Below are 16,955 nucleotides of genomic sequence, written 5' to 3' on the forward strand. Positions count from 1 at the left end.
AAATATATACATGCATGTGTGTGCATTTAAATATACATTATAAATATACACAGTACACACACACAAAAATTAATTGTGATTGACAGCACTACCAAAAGAAAAAGATGTGGTGCAAAATTGTAAATGTTTGAAATGATTTGTTGAAATGAAATGTCTTTTATGCCAAAAATAATATATATATTTTTATGAATAATATGTATGGGTAAAGACACACACACACACACACACACACACACATATATATATATATATATATATATATATATATATATATATATATATATATATATATATATTGTTTTTGTACCTTCAGATTTTCAAATAATACTGCAGGCATCAATAGAAAGCTTATTTATTCATTATGCATAAATCTCAATAAAAGATAAAAAGATAGCCTTATTATTTGTTTTGTGGTGCCGGTCACATATGTATTGTCTCATGAATAATACACGACTGATAAAATTATCCACCCCTAAACTACAGTAAAGTATTAATACATCTTGACGCAATAAATGCAATAACTAATGATTTAACAATGTTCATTGTTCCAAAACAGAGAAAACATCTACATGTCTGTCTCAGTTTTATTTAGACTACTCTTTACACTTTCTACTAACTTTGACAACTAATTCTCATTAATTCTCATTAATTTGCATGTCTAACTCTCATGACCGTTAGGGTTTTTTAGGGTTAGAATAAATATTATACCGCATCTCTCAATCCCAAAGCCCGGGTAAACCCTGCGCATCGGACGCATAAGACAGCGATAGTGAATGACAGATGCAAGGTAAGAGGTGAAGAGATCATGAGAAACAAAGGACACAGGCATGAGATTTTCCACTATCCACCGAAGCAGCTTGAGACCGCAGAACCTTTAAACACACATGTGAATGTTTGCACAAGAGCTTCAATTGACCCCGTCCGCGTCGAACGGGTCGTATTATCAGAAAGGGGTCATCGGCGGAGTGCGTACGCAGCTGAGATCCGATCCGCGGACGACCAGCTGCGCTCTGACAGGATGCAGAGCCGATCCAGATGTGCATGAAACGCCGGAGACGACAACAGCGCTTTTCACAGAGCACTTGTTTTATTTTCCTCTGGATCCTCCTCGCGCTCACCCGGGATGGGCTCGGATAACTATCCGCTTCCAGCACTTGTCCAAATACAGGTCCTGCCCAACTAATGGAAACACGAAAGCGCCTCCAGATCAGATACATATGCGATCGAGCACATCTGCGCGGTAGTGAGGGGCGTACTGTGCATTCGCTCCCAAAAATACCAATAATCCCAACGATAATAAACTGCGCGTTAGTGCTCATGCGAACATGTGTGTTTGCTCAAGTGTTAACGACGGACAGCGCACGTGACCCCGCGCCTCTTCCAGAGCGTCCCGTGACCCCCACCGCCCCGGCGTCGCTGGCCCAGCGTGTCGTAGCGCTGACTGGGGTTCGACTGGGAGAGGAGCCCTGGCAGGGCCGCAGGATCCAGCCCCCACTCATCTGGGGCCAAGGACAATGTTTGAACACCTGCCCACGGCTCTCAGGAGCGAGGGGAGGGCTTGATATTCCCCCGCAAAGTATCCCTGTTGGGCAGAGAGGACCGGAGCGGGGCTAGTTTGCTCTCGAGCGGGCCGTACGCATTGCGCATCGTCTGTCATCGGGACAGCCACTGTGGCTGAGTGACTGAATTTCAAAATGCGCAATATGTTTAAACATACGGACGCGTGAAGACGAACGCAAGCCAATCAGATTCCTCCATCTGGTGCGATCGTGAGTTTGTCGTGATTGTTCGTGCGTGTGTTTTGTGTTGTGTCTCCAGGGTCCGGGGATATCGTGAGCTCGTAGCCTGACCATTGTAAATGTAAGGGAAGTCGAAGCAAAAACAGAAAAACTGAATATCGCAACTCTTTTTTTGTCCTGCAAAATGTCATACACTTAATATCCCAATCAATATAATTTAATATAATGCAATATATTTATGATAATGTTTGTTGGTGATGTTTCATGGCCTGTTATGAATATTTTCTGCTTTTAAATAATCTCAATTCACCTACAAATGGCGGTTGTGGATGAATATAATTGAATCGGGAAAAAAAAGACAAGCAAAAAAGGTAACACTTTAAAAGCACATACTAATAAAGCACCAAAGTATAATTTGCAGTTTATTCATTGTTTATAAATTGTAGCTTCTACTTTTAAGTAAGTGTATTAATTATGTAATACTATTGTCACTGAAAATGTACAAATTATTACTTGTATGAATTATGAATAATTTTTATTATGAATAATGAGATTGTTTAGCATTTAACACATATGCCTTATTTACATTAATAATATAATTTATTTATTATCATTATTATTATTTTTGTTAGATTATTTTCTATGTATCATTAGGGATAGGGTTAAAGGATCTTAAATATATCTATGGGTCATTAAAAAAATTAAAGCAGATATTTTATATTATTTATAATTTAAATTCCTACACATTTATGATTAATATGTTTAGAAAAACAGCAGGAAAACATACAATCAATTAATCAAATATCAAGCAAAGGTTAGAAACATTTAATTCAATGGCATTCATTAATTATTTTCATGAGATAATCTCAAAAAATTACAACTAAATATTTTCTCCTAATAACTAAACAATGACTATAGAAGCACTACTTGCATATATTGAGGTATTAAGTTTTGAATGAACGTCAGGATACCTGTGACTTTCCAGAGGTAATATAAAAAAAAAAACAATGTACATGTGTGTTTATTATGCGTGTGTAAGTATGTGTTAGTGAATGTTTGTACATGTGTGTGTGTTTGTAGCTCTTACCTTCTTCTTGTCCCTCATGGAGCCTTTCCCTCTCACCATGATCTTACATCCTGTCTCTGCCTCCAGCTGTTTGGCTGTGAGCCCCCGCGGGCCCAAGATCCGGCCCACAAAATTAAACTGCAACACACAAACACACACACGCATCTCACTCACTGCATCTGTGTCCGGATGGAGCGATGAAAGATTTGACATACGACAAGACACGGTTTGTATCGAAACACTATAAAGTTTACATTTCACGTTACTTTTGAACTTCTCCTCTACGGTGAACCATTATTATGCAGGGGGCAATACGCATGCTATTCTTAGGTTTGAAGTCAGTTTATTGTAATTCCTGACTCCTAAAACACACACGCGTATCACTTCGACGCTGGCTTCTACCTGGCTGCTTATCACACTCAATACAAGAATTATAATTACCATTTTTAAGCCTTTCACGGTCCTGCGCCACAATATTTAGTTGATCTGATTCATCCTCATTCTCCTGCCTTTTACTCTTAGGCCTTCTGGAGGCAGTTTATTAACGCTCTGAAAAGGGTACGAAAGCTGTAATCGGGGCCATTTAGGTACTAATATGTATGCTTTAGGTAGTTATGTTTACGTTTAAGGTACTAATGCGCAGCCTTTAGGGGTAAATACGGTTTTGTTACCATCCCGGTAGCCGCTTTTGTCGTTTTTCTTTTTCCAGAGAGTGAACAATTCTTCATTTCAGTGACTTGACCCCTACAGAACATACTGGAAATCCTCCCTCAGTGTCTCAGTGAAACCGTATCTCACCCACCTTCAAAACGCAATTGAAATTGCATCTGACTCAGGATTATTGAAATGTTTATGCATTGTCCTTGAGTTTGTGAAAAGTGATATATGTGTGTGTGTGTATGATGTATATATATATATATATATGTGTGTGTGAGTACAGTAGTCATTATTTGAAGTAGACGTTGTCCTAAATGTGTTCTTGTCCACTAATTACTACAATAAGCCAATACTTGATTCATATATGTTTGCCTCTTGCCCCTGCATTAACATTGCGGCACGTTGAACCCTGGTTAGTTTCTGACCCCGGCTAAGTTCAAAAGTGATCACAGACTTGAAGAGGGTGAATGCAGTTCCCTGGGAGGTACTTTATTTGAGCAGGCTGCTAAGTGCTATCGTGGAGCTCATCAGGCTGGACTCCCAGCCGATAGCCTCCCATATTCCAGCTCCTCCGGGCCTTCACTGACAAGATAAGAGCTGCCGATTGTTCACCTAATCGATCAGGTGTATCAGCACCCACCCGAAGGCTGCCTGGTCTGTAGCCGGTCATGTCGGAGAACCGAGTTTGTGTTACATTGCTATAGAAGACCAACTCTGCATACACTATTATTAAAAAGCTTGGGGTTGGTTTTTCTGCGTGTCTTACACCGAGGCGGCATTTTTTAGAAATAAACAAATAAACGCCAGAAATGCAGTAAAAAGCAGTAACAATGTTAAATACCTGTTTTCTATATTGAATGCATTTTATCACAAGATCCTCCAGAAATCATTTAATATGCTGATATTTCATTTATTTGATCCAAACTGAAAAAAAGTAATATTTTAAAATATTTTTACTATTTAAAACATGCTTTCTATTTGAATACATTTTAAAATCTAATTTAAAATCTGATTTCAAGGAGGTGTTTTCAGCATCGTTACTCCAGTCTTTGGTGTCACATGATCCTTCAGAAATCATTCCAATATTCTGATTTCCTGCTCAAAGAGAACGTTTATTATTACTACTATGTTGAAAATAGCAGAGTAGATTATTTCAGGTCTCTTTGATGAATGCAAAGTCAATAAAAGCAGTTATTTTAAAAGATGTTTTTGCTGTATTTTAAAATAAGTGCAGTCTTAGTGAGCAAAAGACAAAAAAAAACATGAAAAATCTTACTGTCCAAAAACGTTTGACCGTTAGTGTAGTTTAAATAATTAAAAAGACAATATTGACCTGTTACTTCGGATCATTTAACACGCAACTCGATGACCCCAGAACACAGCCCACAATTATTTCAGCGTACTTCATAATCTTTGTGTGCATCGCGTGAAGCTGTACAGTCATGCCATTGCTATTCTTTTCTTCTCAATTTTTTTTTAGGAAGTTTGCATGCTGTTTTTCTTCCTCTTCTTAAGGGAACTCCATTCTAATACAGTCACAGTGTGACGTGCAGCGGCGGTTTGTTTTGGAGGCATGCAGCCTTGCGTTGTGTAAAATCCCATTTTACACTACAGGCCTCCTGCTCTAATCAATAAGCCTTCGGGGTCTGCTTTATCAGTGTGTTTGGTATTCTGACGCTACGCTCTTTTCACATGACTGACTCCATGCATAATCGACTACTGGTAAAACACAGTCACTGAGTATGTGTTTGTGCAGCTTTTATTTTTTTATTCTGGCACCCTTCATCCCTGTCCAAGTGCCTTGTGGATATGAATGAAAAGAAGCAATTAAATTTGACTTGGAGGCACAAAGCACAAGGGCGTGCATTACATTTGTATGCGTGCGCGTTCACCCTTCAAATAAAAGTTGTGTGTGTTTATTTCAGCATGCACGTAAAAAAGATGACTGCCAGTCCATCTTTTTATTATTAATAAACCTATTACAATATACATATGGCGCTCTTTACGTGCCGATAAATCATTTTTAACTGAAATTGTCTGATCTCTTAGAGCATCGCACAGTCAGGATGAACTGTTTGTATATATTCTTGCATGAACATTATTAAAATAATCAAGAATAATCACTTTATTTATTAATATGCATGCAATGCAATTTTTTTTATAAAACGTGACCAGACAGAAGTAGCGTGGGCAGCAAAACTCGCAGCAACGGTCAACAATAACGGTATGGGTCAAAATGACAGATTTTTCTTTTATTCCGAATATCAAAGATATTGAGTAAAGATCAGTTGCATGAAAATATTTTGAAATGTCCTACCATAACTATATCAGAATTTAATTTTGATCAGTAATTTGCATGGCTAAGTGCTTCATTTGGACAGCTTTAAAGACAATTTGATCAATATTTTGATATTTTTGATATTTTTGCACCCTAAGTTTCCAGATTGCATATATATATAGTATACTATATTTCCAGATTGCATATACTTTCCAATCATAACAAACCATACGTAAATGCGAAGCTTATTTATAGCTGTTCACGTGATGAAATGGAATTTATTATTATTATTCCAAAGATGCTTGCACACCAGGGAGAAAAATAAAACGTGTACAATATTCGCAAAACAACAATAATTATCAGACGTAAGCTAGCATCAGTATCACTAGTGTGTTTTTAAGCTTGCTTAACAGGTGGAAAGAGATTATAGTTAAAATATCAGTTAAAAAACCGATTACAATTGGCATAACATGGATGTATTACGCTGGTATTGATATTTATATACACATGAGCCTGTCTGGAAAATATCCTCACGGACCAGCAATGGAAATAACAAGCCCTATCGGAAGCCAAGCCACCTCAAAGGTCATGTATGTTCAGAGCCGCTGGAAAACTGCTCGGTATATCAATTCAAAGTCTTCTCTTCAGGCCTGCACAGGCGAATTTCCAAGGTGCCCTTGGAGATTGAGTAATCAGTGCAAGAGACTCCAGAAGGAACGGCTTCACTCCGAAAGCAGCAGGCGCAAATTATACATCGGCGGTCTCCCTGCTGTATTCACACATCTGCCGGGATTACACACACAGCTCTCCGCAGCGGCTCACAGACGGTCGGATGACCTCCGCTCTCCGTCTGGATTATGTGACGCTTGGGCCTGGTGAGAGCACTTCAACACAGGCGCATACGGACAGATATGAAAAAAAAAAATAACTCGCCTTTACTCGGCTGTTGGGTTCCAGAGATGCTGGCGAGTATCCCCTGATGGGAAAAATCTGCTGCAGTGTCCTTCACATATAGAGCTTGGAGTAAATATGAAACTATAAAACCCTCATAAAACTCATCAAACATGCCTCGGCCTTCAAGCATTTAATGATGAATCAGAAATTAATACTTTTATTTAGCAAGGATGCTGTATATGCAATTTATTCCTACATTATTGCAGCATAAGTAAAAACTTAGTATATATATACACTATATAAACTATATATATTATATATATTTTCACAACAATTTAAAAGAAGAATAAATTGCATCAGAAGAATAAATTAACAGATATGCAAAGTATTTAAAGTAACATTTTAGAATATAAACTGATTTTTGTATTAAATAAATGCAGCATTGGTGATCAAACGAGGCTTCTTCTTCAAAAAAGAACGGATATTTAAAATATAAAATTTAAACATAAATTAGGCTTATATATTATCAGTTTAAGACGCTGAATGGGATTTTGTGCTCTATATCCAGTGAAATAATGCAATTATTTAAGATGGTCCTGAAAAGTGTATTTGAGAGGATTGAGGATGAAGAGGGTGTTGATTTTAATGTTAATTGCTCAAAAAAAAGAAGGAAAAAAAGCTGTTTCAGGGGCAAAATGAAAGGAACGAATACTGATGAATCATCCTGAATAAGATCAGGGACATTGATTAAGAAAGTAAAAGGGGTCAATTAGGATTTCATGTTGACTGTAGGGCAAAAATGATTTAGGAATACAAAAACATTTGATTCTGAAAGCATTTCACCAACGTATCCCATTAGTCTGTCTCCCAAAAAAGACAAAAAACAGGAAGCGAAGCCGCCACACACAGGCTCCACGTATCCTCACACACACCGCACACCAAAAGCGTAAGTGACAGCATCGTCTCGCCTACCTGAATGGATGCAACACTTCCCCACCTCTCAACTCACCGGCTGTCACCCCGAGCTCTCCTATCAAACACACACAATCTCGCTCTCTTGTACCTGCGCCTTTTGTGTGGGCCTACTCCTGCTGCGCGTCTCACAAAGCTCCTTTGATGCTTTGATGAATGTCTGCATGCGAGTGTGTGAAGAGGGCTGTGCGAGTGTCTAGGTGTGTTCTTGTAGACAGTGACGAGAAGAAAAGATGAATTAAATTTTCATCTTCCTCGCTGTCGGGTGATGTCAGGGCAATGGATGGAGGCCGATGCGCGGAACGCATTTGCTTGAGTGAATAGGTTAGCGGGAGATGTTTGTTTGTGTGGGAGTGACGCCGTGCTGAAGTCAAGATGCATGGGCCACTCTGAACTAACTCAAGTATTTCGGTGCGCGCTCTTAAAAACAAGGGTTCTATATTGACATTGGTGGTTGCACAAAGAACCCTAAACATCAATGGAGCCACGGAAGGTTCTTTATATTATTCAAATGAAGGTCCTTTGAGGAACCCATAAAGGTTCAATAAAGCAATAAGCCCTAAGAAGCAAACCATGGCTTCATGGTGCTTATTCCATATACGCAGTAAGGTTTCACAAAATAAATCAGAGCAAATAAAGTGTAATGATACCAATCATGACCAATCAATGTAGTTCTTCAGAAAACACACATATTTTTCATAGTAAAGCCATTTAAGAACCATTTTCGGTTCCTCAAAGAACTTGCCACTGAACAGTTCTTAAAAGAACCATCGTTTTCCTAGTGTGAAAAACCCTATTAAGAAAGTTAAGCATGTAGCCCGCTGTCACTTTAAGAGCCACACACATCTATTTTATTATTATGCATGAATTTTCGGTTACTTGCAGTTATTACATGACTGGCGAAGGTTTATGTAAATAATCACTAAATGCGCAATTTCATTGTCAAGGGGGCCTGGACTGGAGGGGTTCAGAGGGTCAGTTTGTTCTGTATATATTGAAGATGCTTTGAAGATATTTTGTATACAACTGTGTATGACCCTCCCTACGCAAAATATGCAAAAAAAGTGGCACATTGAGTGGCACAGTTCACGTGTACTTGACCGTTAAGACTCATATCTCGGTCTTCTGTTTGCACAGACACTTAAAGTCGTGTTTTGCACGCCTGATTTGCACGTGAAATTGGGCTTTTATGGAGAAACAAAAATCAACCCTGCCTGATAGTGATTGCAAAACTAATATTAAAAGGCATTTGTTGATGCAACTGTGCTATTTCAACTTCCTTTTACGCAGATTACATCGAACTGTAGTTACATGGGACTCAAACAGATTTCCAAAAATGTGAAATGAAATAAAATGTGTCAGAGTTTTACTGCCTCTAGTGTTCATTTCTTTTCCAAACTGCAGTGATATGTACTTATCGCTAAGTATTTAACGAAGTGCGCCTAGGTATGTTTATGCCACGAGATAATAAATGTTAATAAATTTTTTTAATAAATGTTAGATGCTGAATTTGAAATCGGAACGGCTTTCTGATTAATTGCGTAGCCCTACTTTTAAGAACAGTTCACCGAAAGGTTCTCTTGAGAGCTTGCGCATTTTCCTCATTGAGTTCGCAGTTAAAACTCCCTTCTGGAGACTTAATCTTTAGGTGTGTGGCATCCATCACCATTTCTGTAGGTCTGTTGAGTGATCAGTGTGCAAGCCGCGTCTTCCGCTGGGTCACCGTCAACATTCTCTTCCTTTTTAAATCCCACATAACCCTTCTCAGCACATGCTGGATGGACCACAGGACCGAAGACAGTTTGTTTGGTGACCATCTTGGCAAAGCGAAGCACAGTACACTCATGACAGGGACAGTCTGTCCTGGGTTACATGGATAAGCGGATCCAACCGGCATTCATTCTTGTATGACTTGTGACCAATCACGATGATTTTTAGTCTGTTCCTCAAACAATTCACGACTTCAGAAGCCTTAAAATATAGCTCACAAGTCATATTGCGTAATTTTATGATACTTCCATACCGCTTCTTTTCTTCTTATTGATGTTTCAGAGAACCAGGTCAACGCATGCTTTCATGGAACGAAACTTTCTTTTTTGTTACACGGTGGAAAAAAGCCATGTTTGGAACAATATGAGGATAAATAAATGATGCCTTAAAGGGATTGTTCACCCAAAAATAAAAATTCAGTTAACTTTTGCGAGCTGCACATTTTGTTCCAAACCCACTTTTGTACATCTTCAAAAAATTATACATTAAATATTAAAATGTATTTTGATAAAACCACCGGTCCACCAAAGTTTTACAACTTCTTAATGGACTTTTTGAAGCAAAAAAGTTTTGGTTGTATGGTTCTGCAAAGGAGAGACAGAATTTTCCTGTTTCATTCTTCATTTGAGTTTTGAAAATCTCAGGGGTTTGCATGAAAAGAGAGTAAATCATTACAGAACTATGTCTTATAGAGCACAGTATTGATATTTTATGCAATGTCCTTCATTTCTCCTACATTTCTCATTTAAATCTGCACCACGCGTTCCACGCTATAATCTGTCAACGGTTACATACAATTTAAGTCTACTAAAATGACAAAGTAACATCTGTGACAAAGCTGATACGTGAAACTGAGAACTCCGTGGAGTCTCTTGAGAAACAGCAATAAAAAACCTCCTCCAGCTTGAGTTACAGCCCAAACCATGACGAGAGTTCGCAGTCCGCGCCATTGCTAAACTTAAAAGATTACAAACTGACTGATCGCTTCAGCCATTCATACATTCAAACTCGTCTGGTAACCGTAATCATATCACCGGGCTTTTGCCACTGCAAAGTTCCCTCTGTTAGGACGTGTGCGAAAAAGCAACGGATAAAGACAGCTTGACTTATCTGCTTCATCGCGTACACCTTACCTCAGCTCTTTAGTGCTCCGGCACCCGAAACAAAAGCCACATAAAAAAGCACCGGGCTTTAATGGAATCTCTAATATCTGCTGTTCAAGGCTGGGGCCTATTTACTCATTCTGCACAGTGGAGATTAAGTGTGTTTTCCATCAACTACAATAAAATAGGCAGCGGGGACGTAATTAGGGCCGTTTAAGACAGAGCGCATGCGAGTCTGCCAGAGACTGGGAGTGATGGCATTATCTTATGAAGATAAACGAGTCGGCTCTGGTAATAGGCAAATTAATTATTGCATGGCTTCTAATAGCACTGCGCTCTGATTCCCTGCTGCAGGATGTCTTTTGTTTTCATTATTGCGCAGGACAAGGGGAGGGGAAGGAGGGCGAGAGGAAGAGAGACGTCTGAACGCGTGTATGCCTGCGTATCTACAACACTTGATCTCAAATGTTTTATCGCGGCTTCCTGTGCTGATGATCCGTGAGTGCTATTGATTGTCCGATTCCCTTGTGGTTGTCTAATTTCACTCTATTATGTGTGTGTGTGTGATGGGTTTATGGAAGCAGGGTCCAAGTGGCTTAGACGTCGCTTTGCTACCAGCGTTGAAGGATTTCCGAATGGGTATTTTCAGGCATTTTTGTTACAGACCCATTCTTTTTTTCGGGGGAACTCAAAAGCTAGTAGTTTTCTACTAAAACGGACGGAAAAGCACCATAAAGGTATTCGGCTCGCCAAGCTGACCATACCACACCATAGCTTTCTGTGAGACACAGACTGAAATTTACGCAAATTTTGGCCTTAGCTACAAGAGACGAGAAAATTAAGAGTTAAGAAAGAGACTTAAGTCTTCTTAAAGAAAGAGAGAAAGAAAATATGGTTGCACTTTATAGTAGGTGGCCTTAACTACTAGGTGCTTGCATCAAAAAATAAGTAAAATGTAGACATTGTGTTCATGTTATACCGCTTAGCACTTTTGCTGCTATTGTGGTGGAACAGGTGGGACAAGATTGAGGACAGGTTTGGTGGTCTGGATAGGTTTAAGCGTGGGTTGGGGTCAAGGTGTTAGGGAGATGGGTCAACAGTGCAATTATAAATGTAAATTATACATAATAATACTATAAATGAGAGTGGATCGATGAGTGGATTTAGAGCGTTCATCATTAAAGAAGTCCTAGTAGTTACTAGGAATCTAGCGTGGACTTCATGTTCCAATTTAAGCAAAACGTACGAAGGGCTGATGCAACCCAACCCCACACTGCTGAAATAATAAAGTAAAGCGTGTTTTACAGACTGGTAATCGTACATGCAATGAGTAACAGGTGTTTCTGCTGGAACCGTCCTCTGACGGTTGTCTCTGTCAATTATTATACATTTGTTAAGAGCTCCGCCCGGGTTTCAATGATAAATAAATTTGCTGTTAGGTCTTTCTCTGGAAGACGTTCTATAGGATTGACCCAGAACTGTCAAACCACGAGAAAGACAAACAAGCTCAAGTGTATCATTAAAGCGTCTTGATTAAACAGTTTTTCACCCTGTCTTAAAATATCATAGTAATGTATAACTTTGTATAACTTTGGTGCAGTTGATCATATTTAAATGACCAAAAAGTAAGATCTTTATAACAGTCTAGCAGACTACTTACATAAAATCCATATAAATATCAGTTGTCTCTCTATATCTCCCTTTTGTAAGATAATATGCTTAGTTTTATTGTGGGACCAAAAATATAATGTAGATGATGATCAAGAGATGAACAAATGTTTCTCAAAGGCCTGATGATATCAGATCAGTATATATATATATATATAGGACATATCATATAACATTATTTCAATGTATGGAAAATCAAGTTAAAACTTGCTCGTTAAAACTTTATTCCTAAAAAAATGATTGTTATAAGATCTAGATATTTAGTCTGATCTGAGTTAAAATGAATGTATTTGTGGTTTGTTGGGAAGCGCTGACCCGGTATGTCACACTGTGTATTAATATATTGATGTAATATTGTAATAGTGGTGTCCGGCCGGACTGATGTTGAGGAGGGTATCAGGAGTGACAGCCGAGCGGAGGACCCGAGGCTGTGGTGGTGTTGTGAGCGCTCATCATGTCCTAATGAACCCTAATTAACCTTCATTAGCCACGAGGTGATCCGGAACGCCGCTGCACCTCTCCCCTGTGTGCGTGTTATTGTTTATTATCACCAGAGTAATGAGAAGACTCACACACCAACCGCTGCGCCTCACCTCTCCTCTCCTCAGTGTGTGTGTACGAGGGCTTTCAGGTGGAGGACAGAGGAAAAGATTACTTGCCTGCTTAAAAGGGTTATATATGCGCTGCCCACTTTCAGCAGACCTCCAGAATCAGAACAAAAGACACGCTAGGGATGTTTGAAAACTAATTCTTTGATTTTGAATGATCAATAATTATTTAGAAATATAAATGGTAGAAAAATGCATTTATAATATATAATTAAGTCAAAATCTTAAATCTGTTAAAAAGCATAACTGAGCAATTTACATGTAATTATTTACAAGATTCACACATTAAATATTTATATATTTATATAAAACATTTAAATATATATTTTTATTTAGTCTGATTTGATAATGAATCATTTAGACTTATTTATGAAGCATTCTGGCCAATATTTTTGAGAAGTGTGCCAATGTAAAAGGTCAAGATAATTTTTATATATATATATATATATATATATATATATATATATATATATATATATATATATATATATATATATATATATATATATATATAAATAGAGCAATGCAGTATTGAGCTTATTAAGTCTATATTCAATATTAAGTATTGAGATGTTTAATTAATATTTTTGACACTTTTTAAGTAAACAAAATAAATAAATAAATACTTTTATAATGTTTATAATGTTACAAATACAATCTATTTTAAATAATCTTCCTTTTGAGCTTTCCATTTATCAAGGGGTCATAAATGTACCACAGCTTCCACAAAAATATTGATAACTATAAACAATTATCGAGTAGCAAATTTGCGTGCTCTCAAGAAAGAGTCGTGTGACGCTGATGAATGGAGTAATGATTTACTCCAGTTTTGCATAATAATTTCAATTATTGAATATATTCAAATAGAAAATCCAAATGTTTGAACAAGTGTAAATAGAAAAAATTACTGTGCAGCACCAAATATGTATTTTCACCGTGCGGCATATTTCAACATATTACTAGATTTTCGAGCCCTGTATTAAAACCCCTCAGCATTTTACTTCTGTAATTCACAAAACTACAAAACTGCACAGTAATGTCAGTCTCTCTCTCTCACACACACACACACACACACACACACGCACGCACGCGGAGATGAAGTCATATTAATCAACACCAGCTGCTGCAGGTACAGCAGCCAATACCCCGGTTAACGTCCAGTGTTTTTTGCTTTCATTAAGCCCTCATTCACTTCAGAGTTATGGGTCCATCCCATCAGACCCATTTAATTAAAACAATGAGACCTGGAGAGAGGAAGGGCAGGCGGCCAGCTCTTCTGCCTGACTGGGCAATTTACAAACGCATACATGTGCTGCCCTTTAGATCCACATATACATGCAGCCGCAAGGACACGCTCCTGAAAACTCACTCACGCTCTCCGAGAGCAACAGTCTTCCTGAAATAGCAGCGTCTCAGAGTGGCACAGCGCCGGTCCAGGAAAGTGAGACTATAATGTATTGTTAAACACCCAGAGGACATGTAGAAGCAGACAGACTTCAAAATACGAGGGGGAAAAACAGCAAAAAATGCCATGAAAGTCAATTCATAGACAATATCTTGGGATTTTAGCCTTACCAGGAAGGCAAAATCGCAAATGACATCGCTTGAACGTCTCAGCTTTTTCTCCAATAAGCAAACGAAGAAAAGCCCCTTAAATCCACAAAACGAGGCCAGTAATTTCACACGGGCTCTCTAGAGTTTTACACGAGATCTTAATGTCTCAAACTACACTCAGATCTGCGATCAAAAGACATTTTATGAGTTAGATTTTAAAAATGAGATTTTAAAATGAACAAACAGTTCCAGTTTGATTAGTCTTCTTTATCTGAACTACAGGATTAACGTTCATTTTATAGCTCTGTACTCCTGTCAACAATTTTCTTATTTGTGCCTGTTTATAATTTACTTTTAAATCTTTTTATGCATTTATTTACATTTTAATTTTAAAGAAGAAAAAATATTCAGAGCAATAACGTTTTCATTTGGAATACGCTCCACTTCCTTTCCTTTCCGAATTGTACAGCGAGGATGCAGTTGATTAATGAAAAGTGGCAGAAAAGGCCTTTTTTAATGTCGTAAAAGATTTCTATGTCAAATAAAAGCTGCTCATTTAAACTTCTATTCTTCAAAAATCACAAAAAAAAATAAATAAACTAAAATATTTATATATATATATATATATATATATATATATATATATATATATATATATATATGGGTCATGTTTTCTATTAATTCTGTATTTCTGATAAATGCACTCAAACCTACATATAGACTATAATAGATATAATTAGACATCCTGTTCAAACTGAATATTCAAGTAAAGCATTGTGGCATTTTGTGGCTGCTATTCTCTACACTTGTGGTCACTTAACACCTGTGTGAACATTAGCAGCACTGACTTCATAAATCCACAAAAAAACCCCACCAAAACAGCAGGTGATTAAACGTAACCCACTGTACACACTTGCTAAAGGAAGGATGTTGATAATGATTAATAACCTCTGATAGCTGACTGTAGACGAGTCTGCCCCAGAAAAGGACACGCTGGGACAAATGATATATGACAGCAGAGGTTCACTCACTCGTTCATTAGCTCCCCGCTCAACAATTAAAAGCTTTGTCCATACCAAGACCCCGCATTTATAGAGCTCTTCCTCTACGGCCAAGTGTCTTCTTAACATTATCTCCCTCTCACACACACACACACACACACACAACAATAACTGTAGATTTGTACCTTCGAATGAAAGGCAACAATCTTCTCAAGCAGCAGCGCTCTTCTAGGACGGCTGTCTTTCCCAGCCTAATAACATTGTTCAGCAAATCGGAACGGGTGCGTGCTGCCGGGAGAGGGGCGACACAGCACGAGTTTGAAGGAGCAAATTAATTTCTGTGCCGCTGCGTGCCTGTCTGGGAGACGAGTGTGTGTGTGTGTGTGTGTGTGTGTGTGTGGGGCGCTCGGGGTGCGTGTGGGGCCGTTCGCTCTCTTTTATCAGACGGGGCAGGCCGCTGTTCCTCTGCCCCGATTCCCCGACCTCATCACAGCCTCACATTCATCACCTCCGCGCGTCCCAGGCTGCTTATCTTCTTCACTCTTTCTTTCACGCTCTTCCCTTCATGCTATACCTCATCTATAAATCTATCGTGTCATCCTGCCCCTGACCTGGAAATATCAGCGACCGCCTGCGACGAGATAATTAGAGATTTTTAAGCCTGCTGGGGCGGACGCTCGAGCGCACGTCGGGTCTCATTCATGAAACGAGAGCAGAACGGATTCCTGCGTAAATCATGCCGAATTTTTGGTAATGAGCTAAAATGAACGCATTTATGTTTTCAGTTTGGTGAGGATGCTGATGGCTTCTGGCTTGGTTTTTGTTGTCTTGCTTCCAGGTAAAATATCTAAAAATTCTCAAATCTGGAAGGATTTTCGAAGTAAAAATTATTGTCTTGTTTTGAGAAAAAAGAAGAAAAATCAAGCAAACTTAAAAGTAAACAAGCAAAATAATCTTCCAACGGGATAAGCATTTTTCTGTTTTTTTTGCTTAACTCTTTTAATTTTGCTAAATTAATTTTTTGTTTAAGAATGTTTTGCAATTTTGACTGTAAACAATAGAATTTTTAATTTTTTTTGCAATGTATTGCTCAACAGTTAGTGATCAGTAGTTTTTTTTTTTAATTTTTGAAAGAAGTCTCTTATGATAAATAAAAGCAATAATTTTGTGAAATATCATTACGTTTTAAATTCCAAATTTATTTTAAAATGTAATTTATTCCTGTGATTCAAAGACGAATTTACTCCAGTCTTCAGCGTCACACGATCCTTCAGAAATCATTCTAACATGTCGATTTGCTGTTTAATAAACAATTCTGATTAATCATTTTGAAAAGAGTCGTGCTGTTTAATATTTTTGTGGAAACTATGATTTGTAAGGTTTCTTTAATTAACGGATAGTTAATTTGAAACACAAACCTAAATGTTCTAATCTAAATAATATGCATATGACTTTACAAGCGCGTTTGATCTATTTAATATTTCATTGATGAATAGTATTAGTAAAGTACTACAAAAAAACGTACTGACCCCAAACGTTCGAAAAGCAGTATTTATGTGTTTGCTCTAAAGTTATTTAGTCATTTTGAAGATTAGATAACTAGAGATTTAAAACATTTAAACATTTATTTAATCATTTATACACA

General features: G+C 37.9%; 1 protein-coding gene across 1 annotated transcript in view; it reads right to left on the reverse strand.

Moving 5' to 3' along the window:
• qkib (QKI, KH domain containing, RNA binding b) overlaps nt 1-16,955 on the reverse strand; it is a 60,719-nt gene that overhangs the window by 16,284 nt on the left and 27,480 nt on the right. The window contains exon 3 of the mRNA XM_043255850.1: nt 2,827-2,943. Within this exon, the coding sequence (XP_043111785.1) occupies nt 2,827-2,943 (117 nt within the window). The remainder of the gene's footprint in view (nt 1-2,826; nt 2,944-16,955) is intronic.

Source organism: Puntigrus tetrazona, chromosome 13 (genome assembly GCF_018831695.1).
Source record: "Puntigrus tetrazona isolate hp1 chromosome 13, ASM1883169v1, whole genome shotgun sequence".
Taxonomy (NCBI): domain Eukaryota; kingdom Metazoa; phylum Chordata; class Actinopteri; order Cypriniformes; family Cyprinidae; genus Puntigrus; species Puntigrus tetrazona.